Source organism: Lagopus leucura, unplaced genomic scaffold (genome assembly GCF_019238085.1).
Source record: "Lagopus leucura isolate 7727_CA_CO unplaced genomic scaffold, USGS_WTPT01 Super-Scaffold_73, whole genome shotgun sequence".
Taxonomy (NCBI): domain Eukaryota; kingdom Metazoa; phylum Chordata; class Aves; order Galliformes; family Phasianidae; genus Lagopus; species Lagopus leucura.
In genome coordinates, this window is record NW_024962252.1 from 48,886,195 (window position 1) to 48,905,983 (window position 19,789).

At 41.3% G+C, this 19,789-nt stretch overlaps 1 protein-coding gene across 6 annotated transcripts in view; it reads right to left on the reverse strand.

The window, feature by feature from the left end:
• MAP7 (microtubule associated protein 7) overlaps nucleotides 1-19,789 on the reverse strand; it is a 104,767-nt gene that overhangs the window by 76,041 nt on the left and 8,937 nt on the right. The window contains exon 1 of one of the 6 annotated variants that reach the window (XM_042888772.1): nucleotides 15,023-15,102. The exons of the other annotated variants lie outside the window; for them this stretch is intronic. Within the exon in view, the coding sequence (XP_042744706.1) occupies nucleotides 15,023-15,047 (25 nt within the window). The 5' untranslated portion in view covers nucleotides 15,048-15,102. Of the gene's footprint in view, nucleotides 1-15,022; nucleotides 15,103-19,789 lie in introns of those variants that run through there. 6 annotated transcript variants of the gene reach the window in all.

Sequence of the window (19,789 nt, forward strand, 5' to 3'; positions counted from 1 at the left end):
ACAGACCCCTCAGTCCCTTGTCAAACATCAGGCTGATCCACAGTTTATGCTCACCACCATCCCAGGGCTCCACTGAGTATCAGAAGGCCTCAAGCCAAAAGGGATGGGTGCCACAGCTCTGTGACAGCACGAGCAGAGGATGGCGGCTGGCTGCCCTAATGCTACATCTGCATCACCTCCTAGAGGAAGGGAGCTTGGTCTGGGCAAAGAGATTGTTTCCTGTATCAACTGACTGAGACAAAACGGATTTCCCCAGATTAGCAGGGGATTGCCCTACAGGGACAGACAAGGCTTTACCTTCAGCCAGGTGAGTAGGAGAAAAGGAAAAGCAACCCCCAACTACAGCCCACACCCCTAACTGGCATGCCAGCAGGAAGGCCTTGCTACACATCTGCTGTCTCTTAAAACACCCAACAGTCTTCGGCACCTACATGCTAAAGGTCAACCTTTAAAGTGTAAACATTAACTTACATTATCAGCTTTTATCTCATCCTTACGAAAGGCTCCATATGATGTCAGTACTGTATTTCTTTAGTGGGCAAGCTACCATTTTAATTCAATGCTGAACTTTCTAGGCTTACTTTTATGAAGAATTCAATGCTGAACTTTCTAGATTTACTTTTATGAAGGTTCAGCACATAAAAAACTATATAGACATGAAGAAAAGGAAAGGGAAATCATCCACGTGGCTGGCAGGAGCTGATGCGCCCGTTGGTCTGCACTTTTTACATGGCTGTCATGTGCCTAGGGGATAACACATGCAAAAGAAAGAAGCTGCTTCAGCAAGAACCCTTTTTGACACAGAGAGAGACAGCGGGCTGGAAGAAAGATGCAGATGTCTGAAAGCCTGAGAACTACTGAAAAATTCAAGCATACACTTTGTGGCCTATTGTAGGATGGATAGCTTAAGCAGGTTGGCACTTAACAACATTAAAGCTGCCTGAGAGAAGAGTGTAACTCTCTCAGTTCTGTCCAACAGCAGAAGCAAAACTGGTTTTGCAGATTTCATCATCGTTTATATTCTCTGGACTACCTCACCCTCACTGGGGCTTTCATTACATGGAACATTGTCTAAGGAATATGGCCTTAAATTTAAATATTAAGAGAAAAATACACTATTACAGCAGTGTTTTTCAGGTCTTAATAAAGACTTCCACACCATCTCCTTTTAAAGCAGTACAAAATGTTCCAGCAATAATATATTAAAAACATTGTAAATGTGGAAAATTATATCTGTCCGTGTTTTCTCTGCATTTCAGTCTACTAACATTAATTAGAAGACACTGATATAGAATTATTTTGGCATAGTATTTAGGAGCTTGGTCCCCCATTCTTCAAGTCTGGATCACATATTTGTGGGCTACAGCATAATCACATGATTATGCTGTAAAACTAACTTTGAAAATAAAAGTATCACAATTTCCTTCGTGTCTTTAACGTCTCCAGAACAAGTTAGTCCATCAGTTACCTAGCATACATTTACTGGTTTATGTAGTATTATTTTTTTCCATTATTTACATGTCAAAACATGAATGGATACATATTTTTGATTTCTTTATTTCTAGTAACAAAGGGCAACCAAATATGCAGGATCTGAAACTCTACTGACCAGACATACGCTTCTACTGTAGATCCTCACAAAGTTCTTGAGTGTATCAACAGAGAATCTGAACAAGTCAGTCTCTTTTTCTCACCAGTGCCATCCTTATTACTAGTAAGAACATAAACTAATTTTTACTCTGCAGAAGTCAATATTCACTGTGGGATGAGAATAAATGAAAGTAAAGTCTTCTTGACTGTACTTTGGCTTCGACTGTTGGCTTTGATCTTGACTCACTGTGTGAATTCTGTCCTCCTTTTATCCTATTCCCTAGAATAAAAACAGTAGGGTTTTTGTTGATATTAATTTTAAAGGAGTCTGGGCATCTCTTCTCTCTGTATGAATTCATTCTGGATAAATTTAAGGAAGTCTCACTTCCCTGCATCACACAGGTCCACAAACTGCATGCACAGGGTGATGTCCTGATATTCTACTAGTAGCAAGCTAGCATGTAAAACACCAGTGAGCTCAATTAAATCACAGCATCAGGACTCTTATCTTAAATCACTCCATAACCCCAAAGAGTATTTTCTGAAAAGAGCAAAGTGTGATGACACAAGACGAAAAAGAACAATGCAAAGATCCCTTCTGCCTTTTCCAAACTTTAATCACTTTCCAAGCTGGAAAATTGTCACAGAACAACCTGAGCAAGACAAACTATAGCTGAAGAGGACAACAGCAGAGTAATTGGCTGGCAACTGAAGGATAACAGAAGCACTCCACAGTTCCTATTCCAGGAAGATGAACAATACATCTTTCTTCTAAGTCATAAGTCATTCATAAGTCATTACCCAAGAACAAGGCTTGCAAATGACACACACGGTTTGAGAAGATTCATCAGATGCTTGAGATGTTGCAGAGTCTCCCTCCCTGAAGATCTTCAAAAAGTCCTACAATTGCAGGCTCCAGCAGCTAAAATTTTGTTTCACTGGTGTTATTACTAGAAAGACATAAGACCTTCATTTAACAGTTCAGGAGGTAGACTCTTTTCCTTAGGAAATATAAACCTTTTCCAAAATAAATTCTTAGTGTAGCGTCATAAAATGTTACATGTGTACTACACTGCAGTATCCACTATCACAGACCCTTTTGAAACACTACCAGCTCACATTATAAGCAGCTCCCTACCTACATGCAACCACACACCCAAAAAGTCTTCTGAGAGAAAGGTCAGGAACCACACCTTGTGTGCACATGCATCTTTCTCTAAGAAGTTCTCCTTCCTCCTTGGAGTCAAAATGCTGTAAAAGGAACAATCTCTTCATTTAGCAAAGTTGTATGTTTGGCAGCTCTGAGAAAAGAGCTCTGAATTAAAAAAAAAAAAAATAAAAAAAAAAATCAGTGAATGTAGAGCCATGCTATCAAACACAACAATTACTAGCATCTTGAAAAGAGCCTGAATAGCTACGTAACTGTTAATTATTTTTCAATTCAGCAGCAGGAGAGGCACCTCTTTTCTCTCCAAGACATTATTTCAGGCAGTTAGTACACTGCAGTTAAAGCCTGGCCTTAAACAGCAGCCTCATTAGCACAAGTTAAAAGGACTTCACACACGCACACAGACCCAAAGCACCACTATAAGAATGAAAGCAACACCTCAAAGCCTCCTAAGCAAGCCAATAACTTTGGAGGCTAAATCACTATTAATAATTAAGACTTTAGAAGCCACACACTAAAGAACTGAGTGTATTATGGTTTTTGTGATACCAATAGGGCATGGGCCAAATGCACCAGTATAGCTGCGTTCAGCATTCTTTCAGTGTTTGAAAGTGCTAGCTTTATATATACTGGATGAAATTTACAATCCATCATTTTTAACACTTCCCTCTCTGACTTGTGATCCATTGTTGGCAACAAAATTAATGCAGCAGAGTTGAATCCAGTGCCAGGCCACCACAGCTTCAGCAGTGCAATAACTTGACAGTAGTGCTGCCCAACAACCTAGACATTTACTGCCAATAGCATAAGAACTGGCCTCAGGAACATGGACCTCGTCCAGTACGGTGCCTCTCCATTTTTTGTAAACGCAGCTTTGATCTTTGGGAATTCAAGCACAAGAAACTCTGGCGAGCTACATGGCAAGAAAACAGACGCTACTTCAAGACTGCAGATGCAATCTTCTAGTAAGCCTAGGTAAATGACCATTTTGAGAAAGAAGCACAAAACCCTGCAGAAGCACAAACAAACAATTCAAGTAGACATTTTTGCTTTGCAGTGCCTTTCTTCCCTGTGCCAGACGCAGACGCACGTCACTCACCCTGCAGAGCCCTGCCCTCTGCTGAGTAGCAGGCTGGGTACTTCAGGCCTAAAGCCCTTGTTTGTCTGCAGTATTGTCTGCGGTTTGGCCAACACACCTCAACCCCAGCTAGGGGGAGGGAGAATTCAAACTATTTTCTAAGTGCCCTGCTTCAGATCCCCTTTCTGCAGTTTGCATACTAAGACAACAGTAAGTCCTCACACTCTGCAAGAAAAGATTTTTTTTAAAATGGAATCACTGCTTCCCATGCAAAATTGTAACATTTTTGAAGTTTTACTAGGCTGAGAAATGACTGAATGTGACAGCAGGACATACAGACCTATTCATTAATTCAGAAGATAATCTTAGAATCTGATTCTGATTAGAACTTTCCACCAATTTCTTCAAGGTAGATTCAGGTACTACAGATACACCTGTTCTTGGAAGTTTTCTCATTCTTTGAAATGGATACTGTATGGTCACTTCTTTTCAAGCAAGAATTAGACCGCTAATTATCTACATGAAAATGAAGTTCAGTAAACAAAGCCAGAGAGCAATAACTGGCGATAAGTAATTGCAGTGCATAACCAAGAGAAAAAAACATAAGTGCTCTAAGCCTGAGAACAGGAGATTAATTTGTTACTTCAAAGAATTACCACAGGGAGAAAGTTGGCTGAGCCTTTTTAGTGGCTTTGCACAAACCTAACCCTACATCTTCTTGCCAGAAAGGATTTTAAAATTAAAATTCTTCACATCTAGCATCCCTTATGACAAACTCTGCACTACCCATAAGTCACACCCAGAAAGGATGGGATTACAGCAAATCATTTGCAGCTCACGGAAGATCAGGCTATTCAGTTACAATTACTCCAAGCAATACTATAAAGTCTTCAAGGTGACTAAGTCTCATTTTTTGCTCACAATTTTTTAATACTCATTTTCAATTCCCATTCCAATAAGGCCTTTGGAAATGTCTTTAAGGACTAGAGGAAAGGAGCCTAGATTTTAAGTGCTCATAAACTGAACTGTCCAAGTCCTTTAATAAGTGGGCTTCAGCAGATACCGCAAGATGTCTTACCCACTGTGATATTAACACTACAAAATTCAGTGCTCACCTAGACGTGGAGTTAACTACTGCAGGCAGTAAAGGGTTTTGGTTTTTTTCCGACTCTTAGAAAGAAAGCACTTGACTTTTAACACAGCAAGAACTGAATCCACAATCACGGTATGCACAGTTTATATTTTGTTATGCTACATTTGTGATCAAATCTACCAATTGTAACCTCCTCCAACACTCTACTTGGCATTAATAATCTCTCTACATATCTATTTGTTAGGGACAGTAGAGCTTTAAAAGAAAAAAAAAAAAAGAGACATTCCTACGTTTCCCCAATATCTAAATTTTGTTTATCTAGAGAGGCAAAAAAATAAGAAAGGAAGAAAAGAAAAGCTTATCTATTTTCTTCCTCTAATAATCAGATTTCAAGTACTTAAATGTTTGTCAGTGACAGCTTGCAACGTATGCAGGTAAAGGGGTAGTGCCCCAGCTGCACAAAGGCAGATCCAAGGAGAAAGGCTTTCCAAGGAAAGAAGAGGAGAGAGAGAAGACAGCTTTCACCCTAAGCACCGACCCACAGTCCTGTGTTCTACTTTACCACAGAAGCCAGGACTAGAAACACTGGCTTAGAAACATTGGCTCAGGAGCAATCGTTGCTTTTGGGAAGTATATTTCTTTCAGATGACATTAAGATGTCACACCGGAAGACACCAGGGCATATCATGTCCAAGTGCCCTTTAAAACAGAGCTACTCTGCAGCACCAGTGCCTGAGCAGCTTGAGCCTGCTCCAGCCCATGGTAGCTCTCACCCAAGCAGGTCACAGAGAGCACAGCATGAGGTAAATAGCAGAAAGGGCCCCACTGCTGATTGACATCAGCCTCAACACTTCATTTACTCAGCAGTGAGTTGTTTCCAACACAAATTAACAGCTCTTTCTGCAGAAAGCCCCAATTAATCTTGGAGGCATGTAGGACACCAAGATAGTCATTTCCCCCATTTTATTCCCTCTCCTCTTAAAAAGCAAAGTATAAAACATTATCCAGCCCTGCACTAATTTACAACAGCTGAAAACAAAGGTATTTGGAAAACAGCTTTAGTACATACAATTTGGGAGGAGTATCTGTTATAAAATTGAAAAGCAAGATCCCATTGCATTTTTGCATGTAATGACCCAAGAGTGCCTAGCAGAGTGGAAGTCTATGCTTTGCCTATGGTGATTTCACTACGTCTTTTAATACCTGCAAGTAGAAAAGTCTTCCCAAAAGGTTTGTAGGCAAAACATTTTGTTTTCATCTTGTAAAAGAATATTTTGTGTTACATTTGTGTTACGCTACATATGAAGCACTTTTGGAGCATGCTCTGTAAATTAAATAACATTAGAGCAAAAGGACAACCAAATAAGTGGAGTCAAAAGAAAGGGAGAATTTAGAGTACAGTAAGTGCACTGTCACTCAATCAAAAGAAATTAAAGCTTCCTTGACTGGCTGTTTTTCACAGAGTAATATTCAATAATCCTTACTCAGCCTGAAATATTCAAGTCAGATAGGAAAGCTCTCACTGTAATCACTGTTGTCAGGGTGTTCTGTAGAAATGAATTTCCCCTCCCCAGGGAGGGAATTAGTGATTGTTTCTGTAAAATCTTACTAGATGCGATATTTGTCACAAGAATTTTTAAGTATAAAAGCACAAAAGGCAGTTATTGCAACACAGGTCTCAGAAGGACTGTTAACCAGCGCCTGGATTTCCAATAACCAGCCTCAGAAGACAGTTGTCTTAAAACTAAAAACATGCCTTCCTCAAGTGAAGAATGTGGATCTGTATGATGCACTGCAACTATATCATAATTACAGCAGCCTCCTTCCTCAGTGTACTTTCACACTACTTCAGTACCCAAGTGAGCAGGTCAGGTTGGATGCTCTGCGGTGGAGAATGGTAGAGAACAGTGAAGAACAAAAGTTTCAAAATAGGTGAAGAGGCCTCCACATGGATACATGCTACAGAAGGTTTTGCATACAGGGGAAAAGAAAGAAAATCAAAAGTTTTACTTTGAATGACAGCTGCTGGATCCTGCTGACTCTGTACAGCATCCCGTTTATTAGTATACAGTAACTCTACCAACTAACTTCAGCTATTCTACTGCATCATTTCTGTTAAACAAACCACAGTGGAAAGCCTAGCTACTCTGTAGCTAATCTTGAGTGACAGCCAGCACCTGACATGTGGATTAGAGCAGCAATCCAGGTAACTCTTGGCGACACTGGCACTCACAAAAACTCCCTGAACACAAACTGGCAGACATTTTGTTAATTAAACACAAGAATAACTTGGCAAATAAGAAGCCTAGCAAAAAAGTAAATAAATACTTCATGCAATATTTCAGAAGAGGCAGTGTAAGAACATACTGAAATGCTGATAACCCAGGCATAACATCAGGCACGTACTGCTTGGTCTGCAGCCTGATTCTACTGCCAATACCTCACTCAGCAGCTGGTTGTTGCTGTCCTTTTCTGGTTTACAGATGGCAGCTGCCATCTGCTTTTTCTTCACCCACTCCTCTCTTACTTTGCAGTTCAGACTGCAACTAAACACAGTAGGAAAAAGTACAAGGGCTGCTCTGAAAGCAGTGCCTCCTATTTTATTTTGTTGGCTCATGATGTCAGAGGCAGATGTTGGTGATACAGCAGTAGAGTTTGAGCCTTCCTATCAATATTCTATGACATGTCGTTGCTGTGCAACAGATGGCAGCAGAGGAGCAATCTGACAGAATGGTGTCTGACATGGAAAGGTGTATGAGCCAAAGCTGTGTCACTGAATTCCTCAATGTGGAAACAGTGGCACCCACTGACATTCATTGATGCTTGCTGAAAGTTTACGAGACCAAACAGTGGATGTGAGTACAGCGAGGCTATGGGCAGTGTGTTCTTTGGTGGGAGAACACCAGAGCGCAGCGGTGATCTCTGGTGCAGATTTTTACAAGTGTGGCATGCAAGCTCTTGTTCATCGCTGGTGAAAATGCATAGCCAGTGGTGACAACTGCTGGAAAAAAGTGTTTTGTAGCTGAGAATTTGCTTTACCAAATAGTGTTATTATAGTCTTTGTATCTGCAGTAGTTTCCATGGAAATAAACTCACAAACAGAGAAGGACTGGTGAGAGATATGGAGGTTGGGAGCTGCCTTGAGCAGAGTCACCACAAAATGGTAGAGTTCTCAATTTTTAAGTCAGGAGGGGGGGCAACAAAACTGCTACCTTGAACTTCCAGAGGGCAGGCTTCAAACTACTCAGGACACTCATAGGGAGGGTCCCACGGGATTCAGTCCTGAAGGGTAAAGGGGTCCAGGAAGGCTCCTCAAGAAGGAAGTCTTAGAGGCACTGGAGCAGGCAGTCCCCCTGTACCCTAAAATAAGCTGGGGAGAAGACAACCAGTGCGGATGAACAGAGAACTTTTTCTGAGACTTCAGGAGAAAAAGAGAATCTAGCTCATGTGGAAGAAGAGATAGGCAACTCAAGGAGAGTACAAAGAAGTTGTTTGGATATGCAGGGAGAAAATAAGAAAGGTAAAAGCCCAGCTTGAACTCAACTCGGCCTTTGAGTAAAGGAAAATAAAAAAAACCTTTTTCTAAATATATTAACAGAAAAAGGAGGGCTTAAAGAGAATCTCTATTCTTTACTGGATGCAGTGGGAAAGGAACATGACCACTTATGATAAGGAAAAGGCTGAGGTTCTCAATGCTATCTTTACATCTGCCTTTAAAAGTCAGATCAGTTATCCTCAGGTACTGTACTCTTTGACCTGGAAGTCTGGGATGGGGAACAGAATAAACCCCTCACAGTTCAAGTGGAGATAGATAGAGACCTACTACTCCACCTGGACTGTCACAAGTCCAGGAGGCCAGATAGGATCCAACTGAGGGTGCTGATTGCCAAGCTGCATTCCACCATTCATACAGCCCCAGAGGACTGGAGGCTTGCCAAGGTGACTCCCATCTACAAGAAGGGTCATAAGGAGGACCTGGGGAACTACAGAGTCATCAGCCTGACCTCAGTGCCAGAAAAGGTTATGGAGCAGATCATCTTAAGTGACAGCACACAGCACATGTAGGAAAACCAGGGGATAAGGCCCAGCCAGCATGGGTTCATGAAGGGCAGATCCTGCTTGACTAACCTGATCTCCTTCTACAATCAAGTGACCTGCCTGCTGGATGAGGGAAGGGCTGTTGACATAGTCTACCTAGATGTGTGCAAAACCTTTGACACCATCTCCCAAAGTACTCACCCAGAGAAGCTGGAAGCCTGTGGCTTGGGCAGGTAGTAAAAGCACTGGCTGGATGGCCAGGCCCAATGAACAGTAGTGAATGGAGTAAAAACCAGCTGGTGACCAGTCACAAGTGGTGTTTTCCAGGGGTCTGGACCTGCCCTGTTTAGTATCTGGCCTGGATGAGGGCACTGAGTGCACTCTAGGTAAGTTTACAGATAACACCAAGTTAGGAGGAAACGTTGATCTGCCTGGAGGTAAGGAAGGCCCTACAGAGGGATCAGGATAGGCTGGATAGCTGTGCTGAAGCCAACAGGATGAACTTCAACAGAACTAAGTGTTGGGTCCTGCACTTTGGCCACAACTACTCCCGGCAACACTACAGACTTGGGGCAGAGTGGCTGGAAGACTGTAGAAGAAATAGACCTGGGTGTATTGGTCAATGTTTGGATGAACATAAGCCAGCAATATGCCCAGGTGGCCAAAAACGTCAATGGCAGCCTGGCTTGTACCAGAAATAGTGCTGCCAGCAGGAAGCGGTCATCCCTCTGCACTCAGCACTGGTAAGGCTGCACCTCAAGCACTGCGTTCAGATTTGGGCCTCACAATACAAGAAAGACATCGAGGCCCTGGAGCATGTTCAGAGAAGGGCAACAAAGCAGGTGAAGGGTCTGGAGTCACAAAGTCTTATGAGGGAGCAGCTTGAGGCAAGTGTGATTATTTAGTCTGGAGAAGAGAAAATTCAGGAGAGACCTTATTAATCCCTGCAGCTACCTGAAGGGAGGGTGTGGTGATGTGGGGGTTGGCCTCTTTTCCCATGTAGCTAGCAATGGGACTAGAGGGAATGTGCCAGGGAGATTCAGGTTTGATGTTTAGAAAAATTTCTCCCAAAGACTGCTCAGGTGCTGGAATGGGCTGCCCAGGGAGATGGTGGAGTCACCATTTGTGGAGGTGTTCAAGAAACTACAAGATGTTATACTGAGGGACATGATTTAGTGGGAAATATCAGTAGTAGGTAGACAGTTGGACTGGATGATCTTGGAGGTCTTTTCCAATCTTGGTGATTCTATGATTCTATGAAATAGGAGCTTTACTTTCACAGTAACGAACATAGACAGCTGCAGAAGCACTTTTTACAAACTACTCTTTCTTATTCCTCTGCCGCAGGGAATGATGAGATCAACTGGCATTGTTTGTTTTTTGTTGTTGATTCTTTTTTTTTTTTTCCTAGCAAAAAGGAAAGCACGTTAAACATTAAAGTATTGTCATCTACAGTTTGTGTGGACTGCCAGTTTAGGATACAGTGTGCATTCTCACTCAACAGTTCCCAATGAAACAGCAGTTACAGCACAGGAGCAATAGCAGGCAAGAAGGTTAAGCAGTTTGTTTCCCATCATGCTGTCACTGCTGCACTCAGAAGTTAAACAAGTGCTAATTCCACTGACATCATACCTGTGCGCCCTCAAAAACAGCTCAGACATGTTTGAACTCATTCACAGTGAATTCTCAGTTTGGCATATGATCCAAAGTTTAGTATTGTAATATTCATTAGTGCATTAGTCAGCATGCAGGCAATGAGGAAATTGACTTTGAAAAAGGGAAAGAAAGAAAAACAAACCACTAAAATTGGCTGCATAAAAGAATGATTTCTCATGTCAAGGGTGGGTAACTGGATAAACCTGCATTTCCAAAACAGCTTTCTGAAAAGCTTTCTGAAGCAGAACTGAGAAACAGGATAGCTTTGTACACTAAGACAGAACAGCGTGAATCAAGTTTAGTCAGTCATTACTTAATACAACTTACTTGTGCAGGAGTTTAAAGCAAAGCTAAAAATTATTTGGAACTCAAAGAAAAACTTGGCATTCCAGCAAACTTAACAGTACATTTTAGGATGTTATGAGATTTTTAATTGGTTGAAAACAGGACTCTTCACTGGACTTCTTACAAATCAGATGGTCTCAGCTCTAGACATCAGCACACAATCATACTCCCCTTAATTAAATTATACTTCCAAAAATAACATTTCTGAATTGTGTTACTCTGCTTCCTCATTCCTTTTCCTCATCTTCTCTCAGCACAAAGGCAATACAAATTATCCATTACACATTCTGTATCATCTGCTATCCTCAGATACTTCAGAAAAATCCTTGTTCCTGACAAGCAGAGAAAGAGCACATCTCTAGTGCCACAAAAGATGCAATAGGAGGCGGCTGTGACACAGGGCTGCAGAAAGGCTCTCACAGAGACAAAACATCACTAGCTGGAGTATTTTTCCCAGCTGCAATGGGAAATGCAGGGGCCTCAGTCTTGCTGTACAGCTTTCCAATGCTAAACAGAAGTCAGCAGCCAATCACAACCTAGTACATTAGACTGCAGGAAGACAGTTCTTCCTGCATCTGCTCTGGGTGTAAGAGGATGATCCAGAAGAAAACAGATTGTAAAAGTCAGCCTCCATGTGATGGAGTACACCAACCAGTTGGTACGGTAGGAGATTGAAGCTATAGCAGTACCAAACAAGAAAAATAAAGACTGGTTGCCAGTCACCTGACCTTCAGATCTCAAATTAACTCCACAAGTGCATCAGTGAGTTCCTTCATTGGACTTTGAGTACCTTGAGTATTTCTCCTGAGTTCTTGAGGTTTCCAAGTAACTCAGCTCCTTAGCAAATTAACTCTTCAGTTCCTTTTCTAAGTTGATCTTAAATTTAGCCTCCAAAAGACATTCCTGGAAATGATTTACTGAGACTGAGGAAAAACTGTAAATCTACGGCTTCTAATGAGATACTCCTGCTTTCCCTGCAGCCAGCTGTGCAGACCGTAGTACCAGAAAAGGAGAGCATCAGCTAAAGTGAAGGATACACCAGCTGCAGGATTTCTATAACCTGCAGTCTCTGCTACTTTCCACAGTGTGCTTCCCACCAGTCTCAGACACTCGTGCTGGATTTGCTCAGAACTCTGGACTCCATACCCATTTTCTCCCTGTTGACATCTGCACAGATATGCTCTACGGATTAGAAGACTACAGTTATGAACTCAAAACTACAAAAGCATGGCTAATCTCTAAGAAAAAGAGTGTTGTTTCTACATAGCTAAAGAGCAAACCTAGGACGGTCAGCAGAAACTCACAAGTACTTCGAGGCACAATTATTCAACTTCCTGCTTTTGGAGACACAGCTATGAGGCTGACATGCATTATCATACACCGAGGCTTCAACAGCTTTGGAGTAATTAGAAGATACTCTACTTCCCCCCTCCAGGTACAGAGATATGAACCCTTCCTTCCTGGAGAAACTTGCACCCAGGTGGAGTTACAGTGACCTGCATGTTGTTTATTCTATCCATTAGCTGTGAGTTAATAATTTAAAGCAGAAATAGAAGCTAGCATTCAAGTGCTTCTCTGAAACGGCTAGCAAAAAATAATTTAAACAATCTGCATGCTATCCCTAGTAATTTCTATACTGAGTTAAACTAAGCAGTCATATCTACACATACCGATAAAGATGGGGTCTGGGACAGTGTGGATATTCAATGGCTGTCACACTCAAACCTACAAACCAGTGAGACAGGATGTTTGTGCAAAGTTTAGTAAACTTCATTCCTCTCCTCTGAACAAGACAAACACTCAGCCTTAAGAAATGAAACATGAAAATTCAAACTTAAGTTTTAGAATACTCCCTAATTTCACTTCTGATGTTTAATAAGCAAAGGAATGCAGATGAAACATAGCCCATAGCCCTCCTCCCCCCTACCATCATTATACACACTGGACCCAAAGACATTAACATCCATCCCATGCTTCACTGCAATGCAGGTAAAGTGTATATGAGTTCCAAGTGGTGCTTCGATGCAAAAAAAGTGCCTAACGAAATGCATCTTCACACTACATGAACACAGTTCATTAAAATACATCAATTTGCATCAGTCATCATAGCACTTGTTCTCTTGACACACTGCCATTGTGGTCTGAGGTTGGATAGACTGCGCCAAATTTCCCAGCATAATTTTAAAATGCAATTTGCTTCCGAAAAGACTTCTGATAATAGTACAACTCTCTTTTGAGATGCTTTCACACAGAACTCTTAATTCTCAAATACCAGAAAAACAAGTTCTCCAATTGTAAAGCGCAGACCAAACTTAAAGAAGCAGGGAAAAAAAGCACAAAAAGTACTCTGTGGTTAGCTGAGTAAGCAAAGAACGTACACATGCGAGTTTGTGCAAGAAAAACGCTCTACTCCCACTGATTCTGCTGAGCCCAGCAACGACTGGAGTTCTATCATCACTTGCTCATGATTAACAGCATCAATACAGAAGAGTGCTCACGGAGCTCTCTACAGCTCAATATGGCAAGCAAAGTTTTTCTCTTAAAAATACAGCCAGATTTCTATCTACCTGGATACAATGGCAAGTCTGAAGGAGAAAACAGATGCAGCAGTTTCTAAGCAACCTTGTAGAGCAGCAAGAGCACTAACACTCCTGACAACACTGCAGTCACTGAAACACCAGGGGATCAAACTGCAACGTTTCTTAATGAGATGTGTGCTTAGCTATTATCCTACTTTTGCACTGCAAAACACAAACACAAGGGTACCCAGGCAACTGTAATGCCACTTCATGCTAATGGCATAATATTGTAGTAACCTCATGAAAAAAAAATATTTCCATATTTGCAAGGAAAAAAAAAAAAAAAAAGAATGCTACAAGACCTCAGAGAACTTGAGGATTGTTTGGCAGCTCTATCACTTTCCATGTTTCTATGTTTCTCACTCTCACATAAGAAATTACCACTGAACTGCATTCCTTTTATATGCATCTTTCCACAATTGGGATTTAAATTCCCAACTCAGCAGTTTTAAAGAAACAATGACTTAGGAAAAAACTTAACTGTTTGCTATCAGCCTCCCATGAGTGCTGTCTTTCATTATATAAAACTTTTCTGAGAGTTGTCTAAGTTCAATTGAACTCAGATCTTCCAGCAACCTCAACAAGCAATCTCTCCTGCAAGCACAGTAATCAAATACTGGACCATGTTAGCTTGCAGACAGCTCTGATGAATACTATGTCACCATTTACGCATTGGTTGAAATAAGCTAATTTACTTATAACAGACATTTTGCAGAATTCAATCTTTTAACTAATTTGGATTATTCTCAGTTTGGAGGCACAGTGAAGCTGGATTCTTTTTATCAGACATCTTATTAAACTTTAAAGAATACCAACACTGTACATTTTTTTGGACTTCTGCAATCCACATACTCAGGAAGTTGAATATGCTCCCCAGACATGTGAATAGACTACAGTCAGCTTCTCCTACAGAAGCTACTGATTAAATATATTACAGTTGTCCAGAATCAGCAGCGGAAACCCCTTCCTAAGGAGCTGAGCTAGAAGTAAGATGATTCTTATCCAGCATAGATAACCTCAGTAATCCCAGCGCAACCTCTGATAAACAGACTATGTTACAACACACACCAGGTCCTCAGACCTGGGACTTTCACTCTGAAAGCCAGAGAATGAACAAATCAGATTTGCTTTACTACAGACATATTCCCTACTGCCCTCAGACTTCCAGCACAGTCTCATTGTTTTATTACAGATAAACTAACTTCACATTAGGATCTGTTTTCCCTTATTACAAAGGAATTGTTTCTTGATCCCTATCTATGACTAGAGACAATTAAACCTTATGAGGATACAGCCTTGCAATAGCTTCCCCCCCCAAAAAAAAAACCAACCTGCAACCTCAACAGCTGAAAACTAGGCTACAAAACTAAGTTTTTAAAAAGTATCCATGAAAATAACAGATACTTTTGGACCCTCATCTTCTGGCACTGGCTTGCAAAAAGAAGGAAATGCACAGAAACATGAACAAAACTCACTGGAAAGTGCAGGCTCACAGAGCATGTCGTCCTGGTTTCTCAGCCCTGCCCCTCCACGCGATACATGCTGTAATGTGAACTGGAACCTCTCCTTCCTTCACCACTCCTTCCCCTGACTCCCTCAGACACAGATGGGCAGGATAAGGCCACCAGTTGCCATGAAAACCTCCAACACCTGATTCCCGTGAACCAGCTCCCCAGCTTTTAACAGCTGCTGACTGTTCTGCCCTGAATGAACTTGAGGCCGCCCTACTGAGTAGTGTCAAGGGGCTGCACCTGGAGAGCCTCCATCCCAGGCAGCTTTGCTGCTTTAAAGTGTGGTGGAGAGCAGAGACCAAGCTGCCATTCTGGATCAAGTCTGAGGCACAGACTCCACAGCATGGGATAAGATTGCACTTCCACGCCCCGTGCAGTACCCGTTCTGTAGGTTTACCATTTCAGTTTTCAGGACTTTCACTTTAATGCCTTTGAGGATACCAAAATTCTTCCTTCTCTTTCAGGTCTTTTAAAGTTTGTTTGATTGTAAACACAGGAACAAACTGGCAACTTTTAAGCTATTAATCTCAGTTTAAGAAGGAACTGATGTTTTCCCTAATACAGGCAGAACATGAAGACTAAGCAATAAACTAAGAACTCTCCCTCATCTCCCTGGATGAGCAGAGCTTATAGCTCAAACAGCAGCATGCAAAAACATTATAATCCAGGCAACAGCATCAGAACCCGCTGGTAATCACAGCCATCGCTGCCATGCACCAAAGGACTGGAAAAAGACCTCCTCTTGTTTGTTTTCAAGATGACAAAAGAATCAGTGTTACTGTTCAGAGACTAAAGCATGTTTGTCTGACTTTGTATTAGCAGCAATAGTCACTTGGCAAATTAGAAACACATTCCCTTCATCAGTTTTAAATCAGCAGGCAGGTGAAGAGTTTGACTGTTAGGTTAGTTGAGATCTCCTCTTGATTTGCTGTGAGGACAGTAAGATAGCTGTTTCAGTTATTAATAATGAAAATGCATAACCTAGAAATGTATCACTTTTCTATGCTCTTCAAATGGTAGTTTCAGAAACAATCAATCTGAGAGGTTTCATCTCCCCCTCCCCACCCAAGGAGGGAGGAGTGGAGGCAGAACTTATCAATTCTGAGGCCATGGTGCTCACACAGCATGGATGGCTTAAAATTAATCTACCTGGCTGCATCTTTGTGATTTACGTTGCAGAACAAAACACCCACCATGTTCAGCCCCAGAAACTATTTGCTTTACAGAACAAGCTTTAAGGGACTAATGACGCTGATATAAATATGTAGCCTAAACAAAATATGCAGAATAACATGACTGTGTGTGCTAAGTCTCAAAAAAGAAACAAACAGACAAACAAAAAGCACACTGCTTTACACAGAGACTTAGGACAGCTGCAAAAGTTAGGCTTTTGCAGAAAGATAGAAAAAAAAATGTATGCTGAGAGATCTATATAAGTAAATGACACCAAGTGAAAAATGTGCTCTAAATGCCAATACTGCACATCTCTAACAACTGACGATGAAAGTGAAGATGTCTAAATGGTCCCTTTGGAGACAGAAACATATTACCTTACTGTGGACGATTTCTAGGTCTGCTTAACATAACAAAAGCAGACATGCCTGCAAGATTTGTTTTAGGCAGATGCTAATCCCAGTAGGAAATTGAGCCTCAATTCAAGCTTTGACTTCAACCAACAAACAGTACCCAGGATTTATTGCCTGGAAGTCTGGACAGCCACCAGTCTGTGTGAGTACTGCACAGCTTGGTTACTTGTGCCAATTCTCACCACTCCAGGCTTACAAATAAGACATGACTTTTCCCTCTGTTAAAATTTTATAACAAAAACAACCCTTAAAAGAATCAGGCTGAGACATGACGTTTGGGTTCCTTAAAGTACTATTTGTAGCTCTCTGGTCATTTATGCACTTGAGCTCACTAGTTTATGTTCCAAGCATCTAACTGAAACTAACTTGGTTGAACAACTATTCTGGCAAAAGGAGAAAGGAAATCAGTAAAAATTAAAAAAAAAAAAAAAAAAAAACAAAAAAAAAAAAACAACAAAAAAAAAAACACTAAAGAAAATTCAAATATATCCCAACAAATACAGAAAATAATAATTATAGAACAAGGGACAACCTCATATGAATGTCTATGAGACAAGACTCTGAGATACAAGCACTATCTGAAAACCTCCAAGACTTCCAAGGAACAGATTTAGCAGAATAACACTTGTGCCTCGCCAGCCCCGGGGGGGCCCCCCCCCCATCCACTTGTGACCAACATTTCAGCCCCAGTCTGATCCCATAGAGTATTATTAATATTGACTTAATAGATGCAGACTACCCTGAAACTCACATTCAGGTTTATAGAAAACAAACAAACAAACAAAAAAAACACTACAGAAAATGTTCTTACATTTCTAGCTACCAGTTAGTTAACTGATTCATAGAGGCAAGCAGCAACTGTAATCAGAATCCAGAAACCAATTACTGCCTCCTTCCATCCTCCTAAGACATGCAATTGGCTGTTAAGAGGGGATAGGAGCAAAGGGAAGAGGAGAGGAAGCTGAAACGTGGATGAGAAAGCAGTGAATGCAAGAAAGAAAGTATCAGAAGCACATGGCTACAAAGATTGCTGCAGGCTTTTCCTATCTCCAGACTAAACAAATAATGCCTGACAAACACTTTCATTTCATTGCTTGTTTACACTGGAAGAACAAGCTCTGTGTCCACCTAACTCAGATCACAGTACAGCCAACCCAGGACAAGACATGGCTGATACTGAAACCAATTTACAGAAAGTCTTGCAATTATTAACCAGTTTATAATCCCCATAGATATGTTTCCCAGATTACAAGAACAACTTTTGTATGAACTGTAAGTCAGCCTTAGTATTGCAAGATGGCCTGAACCACCCAAAATGTGGAATATCTTAAAACTTGGGATGTTATTCAAGTGTCTTTAACGGAGGAAGGAGATACTTTGGAGTATCAGAGCATCACGGGCCTTCAAACTGCAGTAAAAAGAGAGCCTAGCATGACTACAGGAGCTGCAGGTGAGGACAGCCCACCTCCACAAACACACCACTGATTGAGCCTGTGCTCAGAAAAGAAAAGACTGAGCAGCTGCCAAAGCATGATGAGCACACAGCAACGAAGGCAGGCTGAGAACTAAGATGAAGCAAACAGTGCACAGCAGCAACCAAACAATGGGCCCTGAAGCCTGAGGGCAGCCTCATGCAGATCCATCGGTCCCACTCTCCCAGCAACCTCCCCCAGTGCCAGGCAGGCAGTGAGTGCACCACCTGTAGTCTACATGTGTGGGGACTCCAGCTCTAACCCCAGTGCTTGCACATACAGAAGGGCAAAGAACTACTGCAGTTCTGGAGACAGTAAGAGCCATTTCATTAATTACTACCAGAAAAATCAAAGAAGTGTACTCATAGTATATGAGAAGGCTTTATACAGCCTCCTGAACTTTCACCAAGAGTATTCAAGTTACACTGCCAAATTTTAATCTTAGTAAAATCCCTCATGCACGTGTTGGGAGCACAGGGAGCAAACTATTTGACTACTAACATTTCACAGCAATAAAAGGAAAAGAAGATCAGAAATGGAATCTCACTTTTAATGAGAAAGGCAAAGGATGAGCATATCTGTGTGACAGCTGAAAGCAGAAAATAGTGGCCAAGCCATCAAGAACTTTTACCCTGGGAAACTATTGGTGCCCCTGAACAAAACCAGGAAAAGTATCGATTGTGGCTGCTGACTCCAGAAGTCACCCAGGGGTTGATAAAGGAAAACTATATCCTTCTTAAAACATTAAAAAGCTCATCATCATACTAGAGCTTGCATCTCCATTTCACACGGGCAATTTCAAATGCACAGAACTGTGCACACAAGACCCCAGCACTGGAGGCACATTAACAAGGACCAGCAATACAATATTACTTCGATGCTTGAATCTGTCCAACCCTTCACTACTATGAGGAAAAAGCACGAGGTGCAAAACCAGGTAAATTCAAAACTCAGGAATTTTGTCAAAGCTACCAAGCTACTTTTTCCCTTCATGGTTAAAAAAAAAAAAAAAAAAAAAGCACCTTGTTAGCTGTAATAAATATACATACTATAAATTTGCTATTTAAATGCTTGCTTGCAGGGCTCTTCTGTTACATGGTAGAATGGCAGTGTCTGAAATTTGAAACACTGTCTTGAGGCTACAAAACTGGTAGATGTTAGGTAAACAAAAAATCTAGTGCAATTTTTTTTTCCTACTTGAATAAAATAAAAAAAAGTGGGATCATGTAAATGTAATCATATGACCACAGGGGGGGAAAAAAAAAAAAAAAAAAAAAAAAAAAAGAAGAAGAAGACAGCTAAGAATCCAGGCACAACTGTAAATTGCAGCATCCCTGCCAGACCAACAGAATTCAAACACTAGGATCCAGGTGGAAAACATTAATGACACGACATAAAATAAGCAGCAGCCACACAGGTTTGGCAGATCTCTGATCACAGAGTCGTAGAATGGTTTGGGATGGAAGGGACCTTTAAGATCATCTAGTTCCAACCTCCCTGCTATGGGAAGGGACACCTCCCTCTAGACCAGGTTGCTCAAAGTCCCATCCAGCCTGGCCTTGAAACCTCCAAGGTGGGAGCACTGATACAAATCAACGATCATCAGCATCCCTCCACTACTGCCACACAGCCACAAATAATTTTTCTTTCGCAGTTACTATTTGTGAGAGTGC